Below are 20,164 nucleotides of genomic sequence, written 5' to 3' on the forward strand. Positions count from 1 at the left end.
ATGAGTCTTGATCTGCTCGTTTGTTGTCATCGCCTTGAAAATGAAAAAGCAGCGGAGCGAAGAGTAAGGAGTTTTCTTTTGGTGTGTGTGTGCCTCAGTTATCAGTGACAGAAAGAATTCGTAATTCTTTTTCTTGAAATATGTTTTCAGAAGGAAATTGAAAATTTCAAACGTCTTCTCCGTGATTCTGAAACAGTGCTCCAGCTAGACCGGAATTCTGATTCTAAACAACAGCAACTCAACTGGGATGCTGTATTTAGGTGGGTTCTGGTTTTTCCTTTGTGACTAGTTGCAGTTTTCTTCTATGGAACATCATTGTTCTGTTTGTTGTTCCTATTTTAATGCTTATATTTCTGCAGATTGGTTTAGACTTCTTGCCAGCTTGTAAACAAGAAATTACTTGTTAGTCTCTAAAGGAAGTAAGCTTAAATTAACTGAAAATACAACACTTAATCACAAACAGAAAACAGCTAATTAATTAAACAGATAACTAATTGGGTGATCATTTTTCCTTGCAAAAATGGTAGCTACTTTTATTGAAAATTGTGTTCTACATCTGATTTTCAAAATATAGTTCATGCATAGAATATAGATAGCTCATCGGAATTTTTTTGTGCTACCAAGTTCGCTAAGGTCTTTGGTTTGTGAATTTTAGAAGCTGTGCTGAGGTTTGTAGAGGTCCATCTTTGATATAATTTGCTTTAAGTGTACTACAAGATTGTACCGACCCTGAGTGTGGTAAGTTACTAGAGCTGCTGAGACAGGTGTGTTAGATACCGTGTTAAAAATGCATCAGAAATACAGGTTTTCAATAGTCTGGTGTCTGGTAAGTGTTCCATTATTTTTGTTAATTGGACAGCGTTGGAAAAGTTCTTGTTTCATAGCTGTACCAGAAAAAAAGTAAGAAATATTCGATAAATTTTAGATGTTGCTTTTGAGATGGCAAATAATATAGTAGAAATACGTAGGAGGAATAAAAAAGGAGTGACTCTGAACAGAATACAAATAGCATGCCAGGAAATCTATAGTGATTGCCAGTGACAAACCAGTGAAAAGTGTAATTCTTAGATCTAGAATCTAATCTCTATGTGCATTTTAAATGATGGAGAAATAAAACTTGAATGTTTAAATAATAAAAGCAAGGAAGAATACTTATTATTTTGTTGTGTAGTGTTACAGCATAAATAAAATTATTTAGCACTGCTTTTTTTCCTAATTATTATTTGTATGTTTAATTATATACTTATATGCAATATAATATATTGCAGAGTTTAAGGAAAGTTTGGTTCCTATTCAAGTTTCTTCTAAATTATGTTGAAAACTTAAACCTCCTTTTATAGATTATTTCCATCATGCTTAGACTGTAATATATTTCATTTGATTTAGTCTTCAAAAATTAGAATTGTGTGAAGAACAAGCACTGACACTCTAAGCTAAACCAAACATTTGCCTATTTTACTTTAATCATAAGTATCTCTTTTATTTTTCAAGTGTCTTGCAGAAATATTTCCAGAAAGAATTTACAAACTTGCAGCTGACAAAACCAAATGCCTCTGCTTCAACCCAAGCTACCAGACAGAAGAAGATGCAAGAAATTGGAAGTTTGGTCAAATATTTCATCAGATGTGCCAATAAAAGTAATATATTTTCATGAAGAATTACAGTTTTGTTTTGATGCTTTGCTTTCAACTTTGAATTTTTACTCTGAAGTTAGTTACCAGGATTCATCTTGCTTACTTCCACGTGTTAAATATCCGCATTTGAATCAGTCCTTTGTGCTCCAGTCCTTGCTGATGTTCACAGTGCCCTTTTCTGATTATTGAATGTGTGTATAACTGATGTATCCTCTCATAAGTGATTTTTTTTTTAAGAAACAAGAAGACTCCTAAAAGAACTATTTCTGAACTGTAGTTTTTTTGTTTTAAGTAAATGTTTATAAACTATTAATTCCAGATTTATCTGCCACACTTTGGGTTAATTACAGTCTTGCATTGTTTCTTCATGTAGGAGGACCCAGATTGAAATGCCAGGAACTTCTGATTTATGTAATGGAAATTATAAGAGATCCAGGAAGTTGTGCTGTTTATGGATCTGACTATAGTAGTATACTCCTAAAAGATATCCTCTCAGTAAGGAAATACTGGTGTGAGATATCCCAGCAGCAGTGGTCAGGTAACATTCTTAAGCTGACTTTCATATGGTTTTTCTTACTATAGAAGCATGTTTAGGTGCATTTTAATTTGTATGATGCCCTGTTGTATGAAGTACTATACAAAATGCAGAGAAAAAGAGTATCAGTCTTGACACAAAGTTGAAATAAGGCAGCAAAGACTAGGATGTGATTTTTTTGTTTTCTTTCTACATACTGTTTGTCTATTGCTTGCCGAAACATATGCTTAGTCAGATTATGTATGCATGGTCTCCACAGGGCTTAACATGTATATCAAATTCATGGAATGTGTGTGGCTGCTCCAGTACAGGGTAGGAGGCGATCTGCTAGGGAGCAGCCCTGTGAAGAAGGACCTGGGAGTCCTGGTGGATGACAAGTTATCCACGGACAGCAATGTGTCCTTGTGGCCAAGAGGGCCAGTTGTATCCTGGTGTGTATTAAGACGAGTGTGTCCAGCAGATTGAGGGAGGTTCTCCTCCCTTTTACTCTGCCCTGGTGAGACCTCACCTGGAATATTGCATCCAGTTTGGACTCCCCAGTTCAAGAAGGACAGGGATCTACATGAGAGAGTCCAACAGAGGGCTATGAGGATGATTAAGGGACTGGAGCACATGCCTTATGAGTAAAGGCTGAGAGACCTGTGGCTTTTTAGTCTGGAGAAGAGAAGACTGAGAGGGGATTTAATAAATGTTTATAAATATCTGAGGGCTGGGTGTCAAGAAGGAAGGGACAGCCTCTTCTCACTTGTGCCCTGTGATAGGACAAGGGGCAATGGAGGTAAACTGGAGCATAGGGAGTTCCACCTCAACAGGAGGAAAAACTTCTTCACTGTAAGGGTCACAGAGCACTGGAACAGGCTCCCCAGAGAGGTTGTGGAGTCTCCTTCTCTGGAGACTTACAAGACCCATCTGGATGCATTCTTGTGCGACCTGTGCTAGATTCTATGATCCTGCTCGCAGAGGGTGTTGTACTCCAGAGGTCCCTTCCAACCCCTAACATCCTGCGATCCTCTGGCTTCACTTCCGGACAAGACCACATGGTTTGTTTTCTTTTTTTCCCCCAGTTAACTTTTGTGAATAATGACATGCAGCTCAATTCAAAATACTGCTTTCTGTATATTTAATGCAGTGTTTTGCTTCAAGCTTTTTTATATCATTCTTTGTAATAAATGTGTATATATCTTAATATGTTTTCAGAGTTGCTGGTTCTCTATTGCCAACTATACCTCAAACCGTCTGGGAAGATTAATAGAGTCTTGGGGGCTAGGATAATTCACACACTTACGAGGGGGTACTGCTTCCAAACTGATGGGTTAAGTTCTGATATGTTTACCTTCTTTTCAAGAGCAATGCAGTGTGCAAGGTATGTCACAAGTGCTTCTTTTGTATGCTGATATCCAATTCTAGTGAATAACTTGTTTTAAGCCTTTGAGGTTAGATTTGAATAATAGCAGTTAGTACTTCTTTAGACATGTTTTGTTCTATCTATGAACACCGATTTAATACATTCTTTAAAATATCACCAACTTCTCTATTTTTAAGGAAAATAACACTCTGAATATAGTTACTTGCTAGTATTTACATATAAACTAGAAATAATTTACATATAAACAAAGAAATAATATACTTTTTTCTGGGTGCTTGAGTGTTTGGTTTATGTTGCAGGCAGGAGAAGAATACTGCAGGCCTGGATCATATTGTTGGAGCAATGAATATCTTCTGCAGGAAGTTTGCTGCCAACTGCCGCATAAGGATTTGTAAATTAGGGGAAGAAATTTTGCCTACAGTGCTTTATATATGGACTCAGTACAGACCAAATGATTCCCTGAAGGAATCAATAATTGAGTTATTCCATCTCCAAGTTCATATTCATCATCCAAAGGGTGCAAAAACTCAAGAAAAAGGTACAATAAAAAGCTCTCTGTTTTTTCTTCTGTCACTGCATGTGATTGAATTATTGTGCCAACTTTAAGAATTTTGGTACTAAGTTTTAAAAACATTAATGGAAGTGATGATTACTTGTCAGTAGTTTTATGCTCTAGGTTAATATTGAAAATGAAAATGAGTTTTCAAGTTGTACACACTAAAAGAATATTAATTTTTTAAGTCCTGTAAAGTGTGGAGGTTTATTTATCAATAATGAGGAGAGACTGAGGGAGCTGGGTCTCTTTAGCCTGGAGGAGACTCAGGGGTGACCTCATTAATGTTTATAAATGTGTAAAGAGTGAGTGCCAAGAGGATGGATTCAGGCTCTTCTCAGTGATGTCCAATGACAGGACAAGGGGCAGTGGGTGAAAGTTGACTCATAGGAAGTTCCATGTAAACATGAGGAAAAATTATTTCACAGTGAGGGTGATGGAACACTGGAACAGGTTTCCCAGGGGGGTTGTGGAGTCTCCCTCTCTGGAGATGTTCAAGACCTGCCTGGATGCGTTCCTGTGTGATCTGGCATAGGTGATCCTGCTCTGGCAGGGGGGTTGGACTAGATGATCCTTGAGATGATCCTTCCGGCCCCTAACATTCTGTGATTCTGTGATCCAAAGGTGATTTTAGTTACTGAATCAAAACACATAGTCTTTGGGGAAAGGAAAGAATAGTTTAGATTGAGTTTTGACTGCCATGTATCAAATCTTAACAGGTTTATATAAGACCAGAAATTACTACTGTGGTCTAGGTTGACTTACTGTCTAAAACTGGTCAGAGAACATCACTTAGTAATTGTGTTTGTGTGTCATGGCAGATTTCAGTTATATCCTTTTTTTTTTTGAAAGGATTTTTTTCCTGTCTACAATGGCAGAGTTTTTCCATTGCAAATGTATCCATCGCAATTCATTGCAGTCTTTCCAGATATATTATTGTTAATCTTTATTTAAAATTATTTATTACAAATTTCATTCCTACGCTAATTACTTGTATACGCTGACTCAGTTCTCTCATAACTTTTCTGAGTTCTTTATTCATTCTCCGTTATAAGACTTGTTTTACAGGCCTGAATTTTTTAAGCTTTGTATGCTTTACTGTGATTTTGCCTGTGTTGTTCATTGTGTAGGTAGGTCTACATATTCTATCAAGTGGGTGGTACACGTTACCTTTTATGGGGTTTTGTACGTGCAGGTGCATATGACTCAACAAAATGGCAAAGTATCTTACATAACCTATATGATCTGCTGGTGAATGAAATAAATCTCATCAGTAGCAGAGGAAAGTATTCTTCAGGCTCACGTAATATTGCTGTAAAGGAAAATTTGATTGAGTTAATGGCTGATATCTGTCATCAGGTAACATTTTTATTTGAATGTAAAGTTGACTGCATATTTACTGTGTTGTGTGTTTTGCTTTTTAAAGCAATATGGCTTTAGTATTTCCTCAAAATCATTTACTGAAGTAAAGGATTTGTGTGTGTTCCATTATGTTTCGTTGTTTTGTTCAGTTTAGAAATGTGTGTTGATTCCTAAAGTATACTAGATTCTGCTAGTGTTGCTAATTAGACTATAAGCAGAGCTTCTGTCATAGTGAAGAATAATAAATAAATCTGCCTCTTAGGAGGCTTAATACACAGTAAAAAATACACACTTTGGCATTTCATTTTTCCCATAACTGCTTTTTTTTAAATTTGAATACTTTTATATTTTTCTATATAAAAGGTTTTCACAGAGAATACCAAAGTTCTGGAAATTGCCTCAACGTATGCGGTTTCACAAAAAGAATCCAGTAATGAAACCATGCCAAGCAAGCGCAGGAAGATTGAACTAGGCTGGGAGGTAATTCGAGACAACCTGCAAAGATCCCAGAAGGATTTTGATGTCATACCTTGGTAATAATACTTTATTTGAAACAAATATCACTACAGATATCTTTTTACATTTAATGTTGTGCTTTCAAATTAGGTGTCTGCACATGCTGTAGTTACATATCGAAGTGCTAACATTAGGTTATCACAGCATTTGTAAAGTAGTGAACAGTGTTCTTGGCATTCTTGCTTTAAAAACTGTTCTTTAGTTTCCTAAGAAATAGCAAATGAGGTCTGGTAAGCTGTTGTAGTGTGTGAGATATTACTGCCTCTGATTTTTTTGCCTGTCTTTTGTGTTAATTAGTGTTGTGTTAGGAAATGAATGTGTGATTGTGTCAGTGTGACACAGTGATTTACTGTTGTCTGAGGCTGGCTGCGTCATAAGACAGTAACTGTTAACAGTTTGGCCATTTTTGGCTAGTTCACACAGTTTTCCATAATACCTGGACCTTGATTGAGGGACTTCTGAACTGGAGGTGGAGCTACATGTCTTCTGACTGCTGCAGGACGACTGTAGCAGAGAGCATAGCAGGGAGTCAAGTCACTGATGAAAAAGCATAGCTGGACTTCTCCAGAACTTAACAGTTGTAGTCCTAAGTCAAAGAATGTTGACTTTTCAGCTAAAATCAGTTACACTGGATGTGGTTTTTTTGCTGCCACTGTTGCTACTGTTTTCTCTGTCACTGCTGTATAAGATACCAGAACAGGGTAGCTGCTTAGGAATTGGGTCCTGAGCTGGAGCAATAGATGCATGTGTGCGTTTATTGCTAGCAATATTTAGGCAGAGTGGCTGCTAAGGATTCAGTTGTTAACATGTAGTTCTGTGTGGAGGTGGAAATCTGCAAGAAATACTGTGAGTACCATAATTTTCTGATCTGAGTAAAGATGCAGCCATTGCTATGAGAAAAATCTTTACAATTTACCATCCTTACCTTAACATTTTGTTAATTTCATAAATTTTATTTTTCTTACCTGCAGATATGATGTTGTAACGTTTCCTGTATATATAATTTCATCCTTGAGCTCACTTCCTCAGTCAGAGTGTGTAACAGCCTTTTTCTGGAGAGAAATTAATTTTTTACCTGATAATTTTCTTCTCTTCCGGTCAGAAATCAGTGAACTTAGCTTGTAAGAAATAAGGACTCTGTGAAGTCACCTTGTAGGAAATTATCAGTGATAGGCTAGACACACAGATTTACAAGTAAAACCAGTAGAAATGCTGAATCTTTAACCTTTGGTAGTAAACAAAACCACTCTACTTTAAAGTACAAATGTGAAATGACAATCAGAAACTGTTCACATACTTTTGAAGACACAAATTTATGCGTGTTTGTTACTAATTGCTTCACTTTGTGTTTTTAAGGTTGCGGATTACAGCTCAATTAATATCGAAGTATCCCATGAGTCTTCCTAACAGTGAGCTACCTCCCTTACTCAATGTGCTTCACCAGTTACTACCTCAGCAGCGCCGAGGGGAGAGGACCCCACACGTGTTGAAGTGTCTTACGGAGGTGGCCTTGTGTCAAAACCAGAAAACTGATTTGAAAAGCACTCACAAGTTGGAGCTCCAGAGGATCTGGGCAAAGATTTGCTCTCTTACCATTCGTAGTGTAAGTTTCCAGCAAATTGAAGTGGAGAGCTTTGGTCTACTTGGAGCTATGATTCAAGGAAACCTTGTTGTAACAGATAAAGAACTGTGGAAGATATTTTCAGGACCTGCGTGCAAACCTTCAAGGTAAAATGGGAAGCAAGGATAACATTTTGTGTCTGATTCACACTGCTCTTTACTGTGCAACCAAATAGTATCATTGTTCTTGTGGATGTGTTTCTAGTTAAGAACTTGAAATGAAATGGGCATAAATGCATAGATAAGTCTGAAAGCAGAGGCAGGAGAAGCAAGCAATTTTAAGTTCAAAATAGAAATTATTCACATCTAAAATTGACTAAAAATGTAAAGTGGACTATAAAATCTAACTGAAAGAGATGTTGACTTTTTGAAGTTAGATAGTACGTTTTCTTCCAAATATATTCTGATTCTGTAATGAGTATTCGGAAACAGTCTTTTAAAAAGACAAGAAATGTCTGTAATAGCCACAGTGTGGCTTTTGAAAATGCAGAGATTCTAATAAAGGAGTTTTCCACTATGTGTGCTTATTAACTTTTTCATGCAGTTGATGCTTCCTGAGGGTGGAGAAATACTGACTTTGCTTTAGAGTGCTGACTAGCAAACACCACGTTGTTTCTCACAAATGCCCTGTGTCCTATTTTTGTTGCAGTTCTACTGTATATTGTTTATCACTAGTGATGTCTGCCTATTCAGTGCCAGAAAATTTGGACATAGGAATGGAACAGAATAATTGTGAAAGAAATCCAAGTTCTGTGTTAAAGGAGGCAATAATGAAGTGGGTACTGTCTTGGTGTTTGGAGGAGGAAACGGAGGAATGTGCAGAGTTGCCTGCTGTGCTCTGCAGGTAAGAGTCTTTGTGACATAGTGTTATATGTAAAAATACCACCCTGTATCACAGAAAATGGCTTATAGAACAGTGGATTTGCAGAATTGTAATAGGTTAATGTTTTGGTGGAGTTTATAGGGGTTTTAAGCTTAATGTAGAATGTCATTCTTGGGACATAATTCAGTTACCTGTCCATAGCAAAGCAGATACATGAACTATGTGTTAGAAATCTTAACTGAAAACTTGCCCTTCTTTGAAGATACTCTGTTAGTCTGATGAATGTTTGAGTGTGCTTCAGGAATCCCAAGAGCTTGTCTGATTGCAAGAAGATACAAAATGCTTTTCTTTTTTTACAGCCATTTTCCTCATCTTCTATTACAAAAAATTCTTGTGAGCCTTACAATGAAGGACTGTAGAGCTGCCATGATTTTTTTCCAAAATGATGCTAAATGGTATGTTTTTAAAATCAATCATTATATATACTTAAGCGTCTTAAATTTGGCACTGTAGCAAGCAGAGACAATGAAATGCATAATTCCTCAAGCTCCTCTGCATCTTTCTGTACAGCATCTTTCAGACCCCATAGAAATAATAATGCTTTTGCAATTTGCTAAGGTACTTCAAGGCAGATATTAAAATAGTCTCTTGGTGTCAGAATCAGAGCTTATAAGAAATGTACGTGTCATCTCTCTTTAGCCATACTGCTCAATATTTGGCTCTTTATCCACATTAGGTATTTTTAACTCTTTACAATTATGGTTTTCAAATAATTTGTAGTTTTATACAAATACGTATTCATGCTTTTTAACATTACCTTCAATTCCAAAGGCAACATATCTTAAGAGTTTTCTTGAAGATAGTTGCTAAGTAGAAAGTTGCCTGATGCTTACTGTCCATGCGTCCCCATGCCACTGCACCTATATTTTGTGGCCCCAGCCACATATTACTTGAGTCTGCCAGAGTGACTGTATGAATGCCATTGAATCTTCTAATGATGCACTTGTTCAAGCTATTGGACTGTATCCAGTTTCCTCTTAATGAAACTAAAATGTGTGTAACTTGTTCTTCTAGATGATGAGACTTTCCCACTACAAGTTAAAAATACTAGTTTCAAGAGGTTTGTAAATTTCTGCATCAGTTGTGTAAAGTAGGTTGAGGTCAGCCATCTTAGCACAAAACAGATACTGCTGTATTGAACTACTGTAGAAAGTATGATCTGTGTGCAGGCTACATTGTTCCTTCAGACAGAGATTAAATGTTAGTCTCTATTCCACAAATGCAAGTCATATCAGAAATTATAGATTAGCCAAAGTTTGGAAGCACAAAACTATAAAATATTTATTTTGCCTCTTTGTTACTTGCATTTAAAAAGTAGCCTTAAAGACTTGTAAGTTGTATACTGGCTAAAATAAAAATGTTTTTTTCTTCAAGCATGCAACACTTGCAGGGGAAAGAAGAAAACAATTTTTCTGATGTTGAAGAGCTGTATCTGCAGACAACATTTGATGAAATGGATATTTTCACTAATTTTGCAGTCAGTGTTGCAGATAAAAATGTGACTGGTTCAAGACTTGCCATCAACCAAAATCTTAGGGAAACACTAGAGAACTGTCTTTCAGTGATGTCAGAGAAGCTTTTAAACAGCAGCGCTCCTAAGGTAGGTTACAAATTTATTACATCCTTATATTTGTGCTCTCAGACAGTATGTTTTCAAGGTAATGTATATGAATTTTTGTTCCTTTTGCTGCTAAAAATGAACCACAAACTTTTTAAAAATTGTATCCAGTAATACAAAACCGAGGTCTGTATATCTGTACACCACTGGCAAAATGTTCATAGTTTTTATAAGTATGTGGGAATACGTAGAATCTGCATAGAAGTGGAAGTGTGTGCAAAGTTGTCACATAAACCACTTCTACTCTTCTTTTTGTGATGTTGGTTTCAGCTTCTGTGCCCCTAGCTCTTGCTAGTTTTCAGCCAAGATGGCCTGAGACCCAGAGGTCTCAAATAGTCAGTTTTTGTTAAAAGAGGCAGATGTGTAAAGAAGTAATTGTAAAGAAAGCTGTAAATACAAACTGTATTAACAAGATCACAGCCAGTGCTCAAGGGATTATCTCCCTTTACTCAGTGCTTTCAGACAGCATCTGAAATACTGCATCTGGTTGTGGGCTCCCAGTACAAGATGGGCATCTAGTGCTTTCAGTGGAGGCAGCTGAGGTGATGGGAGACAAAGGAAGGAAACCGTGCTTGTTTAGTCTGGAGTAGAGATGGCTCTAGGGAGACCAAGCAGCCTTTGAGGGGAGCGTGCCAGTGCCTACATGACTGTCTGGGAGGCAAGTCCATGCTGTTTACAGTAGTATATTGCTCTACAACACTGGACAATTAGGGACAACAGAGTTAAGAGAAGTTCACATTGGATGCAAGAATAATTTTATCTGTGAGGACAGTTAGGCAGTAGCACATGTTGCCCTGTCTGAGAAGTTACGCAGTCCTCATCCTAGGGGTTTTTGAAGTCCTGGCTGGATCAAGCCTTGACTAACCCGGTGTGAGCTCAGAGCTGAGCTTTACAGGAAGTTGTATCAATCACCTGCTGAGGTCCCTTCCAGCCTGAACTATCCCATTAGTTGGAACACCATGGTATCTCTCCTTTGGAGAAAAGGCTTATAGAGGAAGAACCGCCACATAATGGTAACAAGTTTGTGAAAACAGAAGCAGTAGGCTTTTTAAATTTCCAATTGCTTTGACAGGTTGCCTCTGGCTTTAATGTAGCGGTGTGCCTTTCTTGCAATTCATTGCAAAGGTCCTGTAATATTGGGTGAGCCAAAAGAGTCAGTCACAAAGTTTGAAACAAGTTAGTGGCAATTAGGAGCTATAAAACATATCCCTGGCTTTTGGGTTTCAAGAATGTGATAACAATCTTTTTTTAGTCTTCCTTGACTAAGACAAATAATTACTTGTCTGCTCTTTCTCCTCCTTTGATCCATACAATTTAGACAGGTAAAAAGGGATCTCTGAAGTGTCCCTGCAGTACATGTTCTTGCATTTGTTGACACAGTAGCTGCTTAGAAGCAGCTCATACTGTCTCTTGTACTGGCAGAAAGTAAAACAGATAAAATAGATAAACAGAGCCTGTGGGAAAAACTGGAATTGTTGCTATGACAGAATCTAAAGGAGAGGGAGAATTTAAAGTATTGTGAAGCAAGGAAGCATAAGGGTCATGGGGCATCCAGAGAATATTACAGCATGGAGAGCCAAAAGAACTTCAAAGGGAGCTGAGGCAACTGTGTGTGCAAAACACTAGGATGCAAATTTTGGTGAAATTTTATATATAAAACTGTTTTTAAAAGACTCTAAGGAATTACATATTTTGTTGGAAAAGTTTAATGGTAAGCCACTGTTATTTATGCTGTGCATTTCATCTAGTTTAAGGTTGTTGGTGCAGAACACCTTGTCCAATGTGCCAGTCTCTTGGTGGGTGTTCTTGCTTGCTATTGCTACACTGGGCTATTTAAAGAAGAAGATGCCTGCAAATCAGAGTTGTTCCAGAATGCCAGGGTAAGTAGGAATGTGGTTGGGAGCTACTAAAAATTGAAGAAACCATTAAATAGAAAATAATTGTAAAAATTCTATGCCTATTGACACATTTTCAGAGCATGAGTATTTCCACTGGTTTCTGCTTACAAAAAGGCAATTGAGAGAGGTTTGAATTTGTTACTGCTGATGAAAGAGAGGAGTTATTGAAATTCAATATGGCAAGGCATAAGGTTTGCCGTGGAAGGCATGCTAAATGTTACATTTTTGAGTCACTTCTTGTACTGGCTTAACATAGCCTTCTCTCCCAAGTCCCCCTACCCCCACACAGATGGGAGGGAAAGTAACACCAAAAAACCCTCTGGATTGAGATGAAGAGTTTGCTGAGATGATACGATATCCAGTTACCTTAGCAAAAGCAGCAGCACAAGCCAGTGATAAAATGGTTCCTCCCGCACCCAAGCACACAGCAGCCAGTCCAATGGAAAAAGACCAATGCCCCAAACCTAGAAACCGGAAGCAGCAACCAGAACAGGAAGCCTCTCATGTTACAATCTGAACTTCAAGCCCTATGATACTTGGACATGTGGACAAAGGACTACTTAAAGGATAACAAGTCCTTTCATTTATGAGTCCTTTATGCAGGATGATTTAAACCAGCATGAACACAGCTGCTATTACTGTTTCTCCTGCTACTACTGTCTGAAGTGGTTTCGTGCTTAAATACAGGAACTTGAAACTTAGACATCATGGAAAGATGCTGTGTATTTGTGATGAAATTATCAATGTTTCAGGCAGGTCTAGGCCATTTTTTTCTTGCTTCTGCAGTAGAATAAGTGAAACAAAAATCAAAAGCAAGTCCAAACTCCTTTGCTAATATATACTATAAATATCAAAGCTGTTTGAATGAGAATCCTGTCCTTTTGTATCTGTGTGTGTTGTGTATGTGCAAATGTATAAAGGAATTTAACTGAGGTATTTTAACTGTGCTATATTTTTACCAGTCTCTCATTCATTATGCTGGAGAAAGCATTTCTCAGTCTAAAAACAAACTAAATGAAGATGCCCAGATCAACTCACTGAGGACTTTGATAATGCAATGTACAAAATGTTTATGCAATTGTACCAAGGTAAAAGTTATAAAATAATTTGTATTTATTTCTTTTTAATATCTTACATATGGTACTTCAAAAAAATAAAAGATTAACCTTGCACATCTTGCTTTCTTACAGAACAGTACTAGTAAGATGCTGTCTAATATATTCCTGCATTTGTTTACATCAAAATTCATGAACGACCTCACAGATATTTGCAAAAATCTGGTAGGTTCTGTCTATTTCTAAATACAGTGCTCTTCTATGAGAATACTGTTTTTACAGTAATTTGGAGGCAAACCAAATGAGATAAATCAAAAATAATGTGAGTTTTATGGAGAATTCCTAACTAGAAACTCTTCTAGCTAGCATTTGAACACAAGTGTAAGGAAAGAATGAAAGCAGATGGATAACATTTGATCAAGGTTAGCATGCCAGCTCACATTATAAAAAATCAAAACAACCAAAAACCAGAAACACAACACAACCCCCCCCCAACATATTATGTTATTTTTGGATTTTTTTTAAATACTGTGTTAAAGTATATACAGATTTTATGCTACAGAAATAATTTCTATAGCATACTTTTGTCACAGAACACAACTACAACTTGTATAGTTCTAAAAGCTTCTTTTTATTTTGTTGTTTGATGGACTTACATGCCATAAAACACTTGAAAGTTGTTTATTATATGGGTATTGAATCTTCTAACTGTAAATGAGTTTCCTTTCTGCATGTTTAGCACAACACTTGAAACTTATCTTTTTGGAACATTGTCCTGTAGTCAGGTCTAGGTAGGCAAAATCCTTTGATTTTTTCAGGTGATGAGAAGCTGAGAGTTCTTACCCTCTGTTAACTTATCATTTGGTGGGGAAAAGAGTAATTAGCAAAAAGGTCATATCTCTTTCTTCTGTTTCTCTGTAATTATGAAATATAGTGAGAAGTTTGTGAGTCTTGTAGAGAATTATTTTTTAAATACTGACTATGTCCATGGCACCATCTAAAAGATAGAGGCTAGTATCTGTCTTACAAAGCTTGTAGCCTAAAGAGAATAGTTCAAACAGTTCACAGGTGTAAAAGACAGATTTATTCCAAAGGATGAAATTCATCAATTCAGTGTAGCCTTTACGGTCTTCACCCATTCCAGTTCATTGGGAAACTCATAGGGTCATAGAATGGTTTCGATTGGTAGGGACCTCTAAAAGGTCGTCTAGTCCAACCCCCAGTTGTAGAGTCTTTCTTTGTGTTATGCCTGTGGTATGTTTCCAGTCCTTAAAAGCCAAGTTTAAAAGCATGTGGTGTTTTTGCCAGATGACATTTACTGGAAAACCAAATGAGATGGGAGAAGTGGATCTAACGGGGAATGATCCTGAAGAGAGTATAATTGAAGCAGAGGTATCTGATGATCTGTTTGCTGATCATTCAGTGACTGACATTAGTGATACAAACGAATCTGGTGAGATGCAAAACATAACAGGTAAGCGTTCTCTGTGTCCAAAACTATTTGCAAAAGCTTCTTTTTAAAAATAGCTCTTTGCTTGAAAGACAGTGAGATACAAAATTGTGCTGCTTTATTAATAGCTGAAGCAGGTAATGGTTGAACAAGGTATTTTCTAACCAGTAATAATTCTTTCATACCTCATTAGGATTTTTTAAGACTTCAGTGAAATGTTCTATCTCAATTGGAAAGAAGTTTATTTTTTCTTTTCTAAATAGGAAAATGCAAGCAGAGAAGCTAGCTGACTTTTTCAAAGTCAGGTAGAAACTTTGAACAAGAAGAGACTAGAAAGTGTGTCTGTACAATGCCTGTCATTAGCGCTTCATTAAAAGTAGTCCTCTTTAACTTACCTCCATTTCTTGATCTGCAATTCTTACTGAAGTCAACTTTATTTTAACTGTGGACCTGCTGATGACCAGGAGCATGAATATGTCTGTTTATTCCTCTTAGGAGCTACAAATACTGATGTTCTCTTAGTTTAAATTCTATCTAAAATGGTGTGTATCATAGTTTTTGATCAGGACAATTATTGAATGAGAAGGAAATCAGGGAATTACATTAATGCCACATACTATGGCTAGTCTGTTTTCCCCATCATGTTGAATAAGTGCCTTTAGAAGTATCTTCTCATAAATAATTCTAATAAATAAAGTGTGCAATTGCAGAAAATTTCAAGAGTTCTAAATGTGACAGGAAGATGGCATTTGTAACTATTTCTTTCAGGTTATAATTGACGTTTCTGTGTGGATATTAGCATAGTAGTAATTTTCATTATTTCAATTTTGAGGAAGCTTTGGATCCATAGTTTAAAATATGTCCTAAGTTATAGTTAACATAAAACAACACAACTGCAGGTGGTTCTGCTGAGTTCATTGTACCCTTGATGGAGAAATCAACCACATGTATGAGCATATAAAATGAAGAACCTCTAGTTTATGTATGGACATGTAAAATTAAAAACCTCTGGTTTAGAGAGGGCCTTTGCAGAAGTGGAAAATAAGTTCAAGAAGCTGTAACTAATGCAGTAATGCTCAATAATAAAAAAAAAACTTAAAAGTTGCTAGTACTTTTATCTATTCTGAGAATTTAAATTAGTTTTGTAAAGACCTAAAATGTTACCAACTTTCTTACTGTCATTGGAGAAGCATTTCTTACACATAAATCTTCTTTTCAGGTGCTTTGAGCCCATTAGCTGAAGAACAGTTGACAAAGCAGGATTTACTACTTCTTGAGATTCTGAGGTTCTTGTGTATTTGTGTAACTACAGCCCAAATTCAGACAGTTAGCTTTCGAGCTTCTGATATACGGAGAAAGCTGTTAATGCTTACTGATGGCAGTCTTTTTGATAGTGCAAAGCCATTGCATCTGCATGTGGTGAGTGTGAGCTTTTTTTACAACACCACCTGTTCTGTATTTGTACTATTTTTAAATTTGTATATTCATGTCAGTTGTATATTCTTGTCTTTTTCTTGTCATCAGTCCCCAAGAAGACATTAAAGTGTCTGCTTTTTAGTGTTTTGAAATGTGCTCTGGTTGGGGAAAGAGTAATTAGAATCTGTAAGCCAGAAAATAAAGAGTTGAGGGTATAAACGTCTTGTCTTTATCATGAATCATTTGTTAAATAGCTAGGAACGGTCTTTGTAGAAGAATGGGATCTGTGTTTTAATTTACAAATGAAATATTTTTGACTGCCAAACCTAAAAATTTCATGAGCCATTTTACTGTATTACGGCATTCACAGATGTTCAGAGCCTGGCATAAAAGAGCTGACAGTAGATATCCTCGTTAAGTGATTTCATGTAAGCGTTACTGAAAATGGTTTATAGTTTTTCTTGTTGGCTGCTTATTTTCTTAAGTATGATTTTTCATTTTGATCTTTTTCTTTCTTTTTTTATTCCCCAGTATTTGGTCCTTTTGAAGGAACTCCCTATTGAAGAACACCACTTGCCTGAAGATGATGTTGTTATGCTTCTTCAGCCTCTTTCGTAAGAAAGAAACTATTCAGCATGTATTAGAGGTATTTTAGTTCAGCTGATAGAGGATTTGGATGCTGTTTAGTGTTTCAAGATATTTTTTCTTTCTTTCACAGCACTGTGTGTTCTTTGTATCGTCGAGATCAAGAAGTTTGTAAAGTAATACTGAATAATTTGCTTCCTGTAGTAGTAGGGTTGGCTCAGTCCAACACGGATGCTGAAGAGACAGAGAATGCCCAAGGGCAATTTTTGACAGTTGTTGGAGCCTTTTGGTATGTTTTATCTATTTAATGCAGAAGTCTGTTGGGCATAAAGTTTTAACTTTGCTGTCAGCGTGAAGGTTGTAGTGCTGTTGTGTGTCTTGCTGTTGGTATCCTATGATATCTTAATGCAGCATTTAACTTCTCAGATTTTTTGTGTCGTAGTTGTAGCAAAGAATCATATCAACTGTAAGATAGGATTACAACAGTAAATGCAGATTGCTTGTACTCTGAATGGTTCACAATTGTAGAGTATCAGTAAAAACATGACTACTGAGTCAAGAATGAACTGTGAGCAGCAGATACTCACTTGTGAGGCTTTTTCTCAAAATTGTTGGCAACAAAAGTTTATTATTCAAATCTTCTCTTATTTTAGGCATTTGGCACAAGGAGGAAAATGCACAGCACCAGTAAGAGTGGCCCTTTTAAACTGCATGAAAGCCTTGCTTGAGGTAAGCTCAGACTTTCTGATGCTGATCAGCATGTTAAGTAGATATTTAAGGTGTATTTAAAAAGAGTATCTAAACATCTTTTGCATACATCAACGTATATTCCATTGTAAATCTTCTGTATGTTTTTTAAACCACAATATTAATTTTCCTCAGGCTGATCCTCATTGCAAGTGGGCAATCCTTAACGTGGTAAATAAGGATCTACCTGTGAGTGATGCTTTCCCACATTTTCTTGCAGACAGTCACCATCAAGTTCGCATTCTTGCTGCAAAGTCAATTACCAGGTGATAATCTTTATAAGAATAACAATTTCACTTAGCTGGGTGTTACTTCTGCTGCTGTATAGCTTCTTTTTTCAGGACTTCTGTGGCCTCAGTCCTGACTGCCAGAATATAAAACCTACCAAGTTACTTTGGTTAAGACGTTCAAACTTTGTCTACATTTCACTTACTCTGTGATGTGAGCGATATATATGTAGAGAGAGGTAAACACTATGTATATATATATAAAAAAAACTATACATAATAGCAAATTTTGCACTGAATTTATTATGCAAAACTTGAGTAGGAAATAGTTGTGCAGAAGTAAATCAGGTACATTGTGTAATAAAATATTCCTCAAAAGATCTTAACATTTTGAATACTATATGCCATTCTTCATACATCAAAAAGAATGTGGTTGAACTGGAATAAGCACTGGAGGGATATTCAGAAGTATGAAACACTTTGCACGCAGGTATTAGTTACGTAAACTGGAGCCCTTCAGCACAAAAAGGAGTTGAATTGCAGGAGGTATTACATAAGTCTGCAAAATCTAGAGTGGAACAAAATGCAGGTCGGCAGTCTTTTCCAGTTTAAAGACTAGAGGACATCAAATAAAGCTAATAGGTTCAAGATTCTGAGAAAATACAGTTCTTACAACATTCAGTGTCTTGGAGTATTACCCTACTACCTTCAGCTGTCTGGATGTTTACAGGGGTTCAAGAAGCAGCAGATTTATAGAAGAGGAAATCATTGAAGGATACTAAATACGATCACCAATTCTAACTCATGATCTGCCTAGTTCACCTGTGGTCAAATATTATATTCAAGGAATTATTAGACATACAAGGCAAGCATATGGTGATCTTTCTTAGGCATCTGCTAATAGTCACTTAGAAATGGCTATAGTAACGTTTGGTCTGATCCACCATGGTGTTCCCATGTTTGTTACAAATATCAAAGTGGGTTGTGCTTTTATCTATGAAAAATACATAGTTTGAGAAACTCTTCTACCGTACACATCTGTACGAAATACATTACCAAAGTACTTCATGACTTGAACTGTTACATTGTGATGGACAAGGGAAGTTTGACTTTCTACATTGGCAGAGATTGGGAAACTATTACATGTTTTCAGGCTATTCTTCACCATTCACTCCCAACAGATAGCATTATTGATAATGTTTGATGGAGAAGGGCAGGCTGCTTTACAAGAAAGTTAAGAAGAAAATAATGATGCTCAGAAAATCAGAATCTTTTTTTTTGATACATACAGTATGCAGTAATTCTGTAGACTAATAAATGTTATGCTAATTGTTACAGGTCTTTTTGTTTATTTGTTTTTTTAAGTTTGTTTCAAGATGTGAAACAGAGAGATTCTTCTGGAATGTCAAAACCTCTTCCTTTGAAGCTCCAGCAAAAGGCTTTTGAGAATGCGTATCTCAGAGTTCAGGAAGGAATGACAAATCTGGTACCAACCAACATCTCATTAGTTTTTCCTAGTTTTCATATTATGGATAAGATGACTTCTGAAATCATAGAATCATAGAATCAAGAAGGCTGGAAGAGATCTCAAAGATCATCGAGTGCTGTGAACATTAATTTTTCTGGACTGCTGATAATCTGAGGTGGTAAAATGAGATGATAGTCAGCCAGCTCCTTACACATCCAGTCAGTCACTGTTTTGCCCGTACTGGAAGAGTGTAAACTTTTTCACTGTATGTTCCAGGCTGCTTTTGTGTATCATATTATTTGTTCTTGTGGGTTTCAGTACTGTAACAGTTCAGAATCAAAGGTGGATGGAGCCTCAACACTCTAGACAACATATAGTGAATAAGAAGGAACGTACATTCAAATTACATGTTTACAGTGTATGAAAATTGTAAGTTTCAGTAAGATCATGTTTCCAGTGGTATTAAAGCAGCGGTTTTCACAAACCCTAAATTTGCTTCAAAATTTAGATTATTCAGAAGACACTTCAAGTGAAGGAAGATGTTTACTTCAGCAATGTCGAATATTACCATGTAATTTTTTTAACTATTAATTTTCCTGCTCATATCTTTCACTTTTCCTCCTTCCTTGCTAAGATCATCTACATAATCTATGTTTTCCATGTTACTTCTGTCTAGATGCCACCTTTCTGCATATCATCTGTGTGCCACATTTTTTCTCTATTCCCTTTACCTGCACTCTTGTAGTTTGAACTCCTTACTGAGACCTCACCTCTCAGTTACCTTATTTCATCACTCTATAGTGTTACCTCCAGCTCTTTGTCTCATTTCTCTGCTGCCTTGGCTGCCTGTTCTGTCACTTCACCTTGCTATCATCTATTAACTAATGCCCTTCATTTGCATTTCTTGCTACTTTTATTCAGTGCTCATCTCTTGTTAACAACATGCCTTCATAGTGGAAGGACTGCATTTGAATTAGAAGGCATGTCTTTCCTATAAGCAGCAGGGAGGAGCAAAAAGGAGACTTTCTTCCATCATTTCTCTGTTACGTGTGTTGTCTTTGTTCTCAAACTGCTTATAATAAAATATGAACTGGAGTGTATGAGGTATTGGCATTTGTAGTGGCATGCAGGAGGCAGTAACTTCTGGTTGAGGAGTAAATGAGACAGCTGGGGAAACTAATTTTTAAGCATCTAAAGAAAGGTTTTCAGCAGTATTTATGTCAGTGTCTTT

At 36.6% G+C, this 20,164-nt stretch overlaps 1 protein-coding gene across 5 annotated transcripts in view; it reads left to right on the forward strand.

The window, feature by feature from the left end:
* ATM (ATM serine/threonine kinase) overlaps positions 1–20,164 on the forward strand; it is a 60,223-nt gene continuing 40,059 nt past the window's right edge. For 2 of the 5 annotated variants that reach the window (XM_054400403.1, XM_054400394.1), the window contains exons 1-22: positions 1–63; positions 151–260; positions 1,492–1,637; positions 2,008–2,172; positions 3,367–3,532; positions 3,835–4,073; positions 5,284–5,447; positions 5,814–5,983; positions 7,323–7,694; positions 8,236–8,430; positions 8,769–8,864; positions 9,844–10,069; positions 11,836–11,967; positions 12,948–13,073; positions 13,176–13,265; positions 14,349–14,514; positions 15,710–15,909; positions 16,438–16,520; positions 16,625–16,780; positions 17,145–17,220; positions 17,374–17,504; positions 18,831–18,951. In XM_054400403.1, the coding sequence (XP_054256378.1) occupies positions 1–63; positions 151–260; positions 1,492–1,637; positions 2,008–2,172; positions 3,367–3,532; positions 3,835–4,073; positions 5,284–5,447; positions 5,814–5,983; positions 7,323–7,694; positions 8,236–8,430; positions 8,769–8,864; positions 9,844–10,069; positions 11,836–11,967; positions 12,948–13,073; positions 13,176–13,265; positions 14,349–14,514; positions 15,710–15,909; positions 16,438–16,520; positions 16,625–16,780; positions 17,145–17,220; positions 17,374–17,504; positions 18,831–18,951 (3,393 nt within the window). Of the gene's footprint in view, positions 64–150; positions 261–1,491; positions 1,638–2,007; positions 2,173–3,366; positions 3,533–3,834; positions 4,074–5,283; positions 5,448–5,813; positions 5,984–7,322; positions 7,695–8,235; positions 8,431–8,768; positions 8,865–9,843; positions 10,070–11,835; positions 11,968–12,947; positions 13,074–13,175; positions 13,266–14,348; positions 14,515–15,709; positions 15,910–16,437; positions 16,521–16,624; positions 16,781–17,144; positions 17,221–17,373; positions 17,505–18,830; positions 18,983–20,164 lie in introns of all 5 variants that reach the window. The other 3 variants (XM_054400410.1, XM_054400420.1, XM_054400427.1) reach the window with 2 other exon arrangements.

This window comes from Indicator indicator, chromosome 1, assembly GCF_027791375.1.
Source record: "Indicator indicator isolate 239-I01 chromosome 1, UM_Iind_1.1, whole genome shotgun sequence".
NCBI lineage: Eukaryota > Metazoa > Chordata > Aves > Piciformes > Indicatoridae > Indicator > Indicator indicator.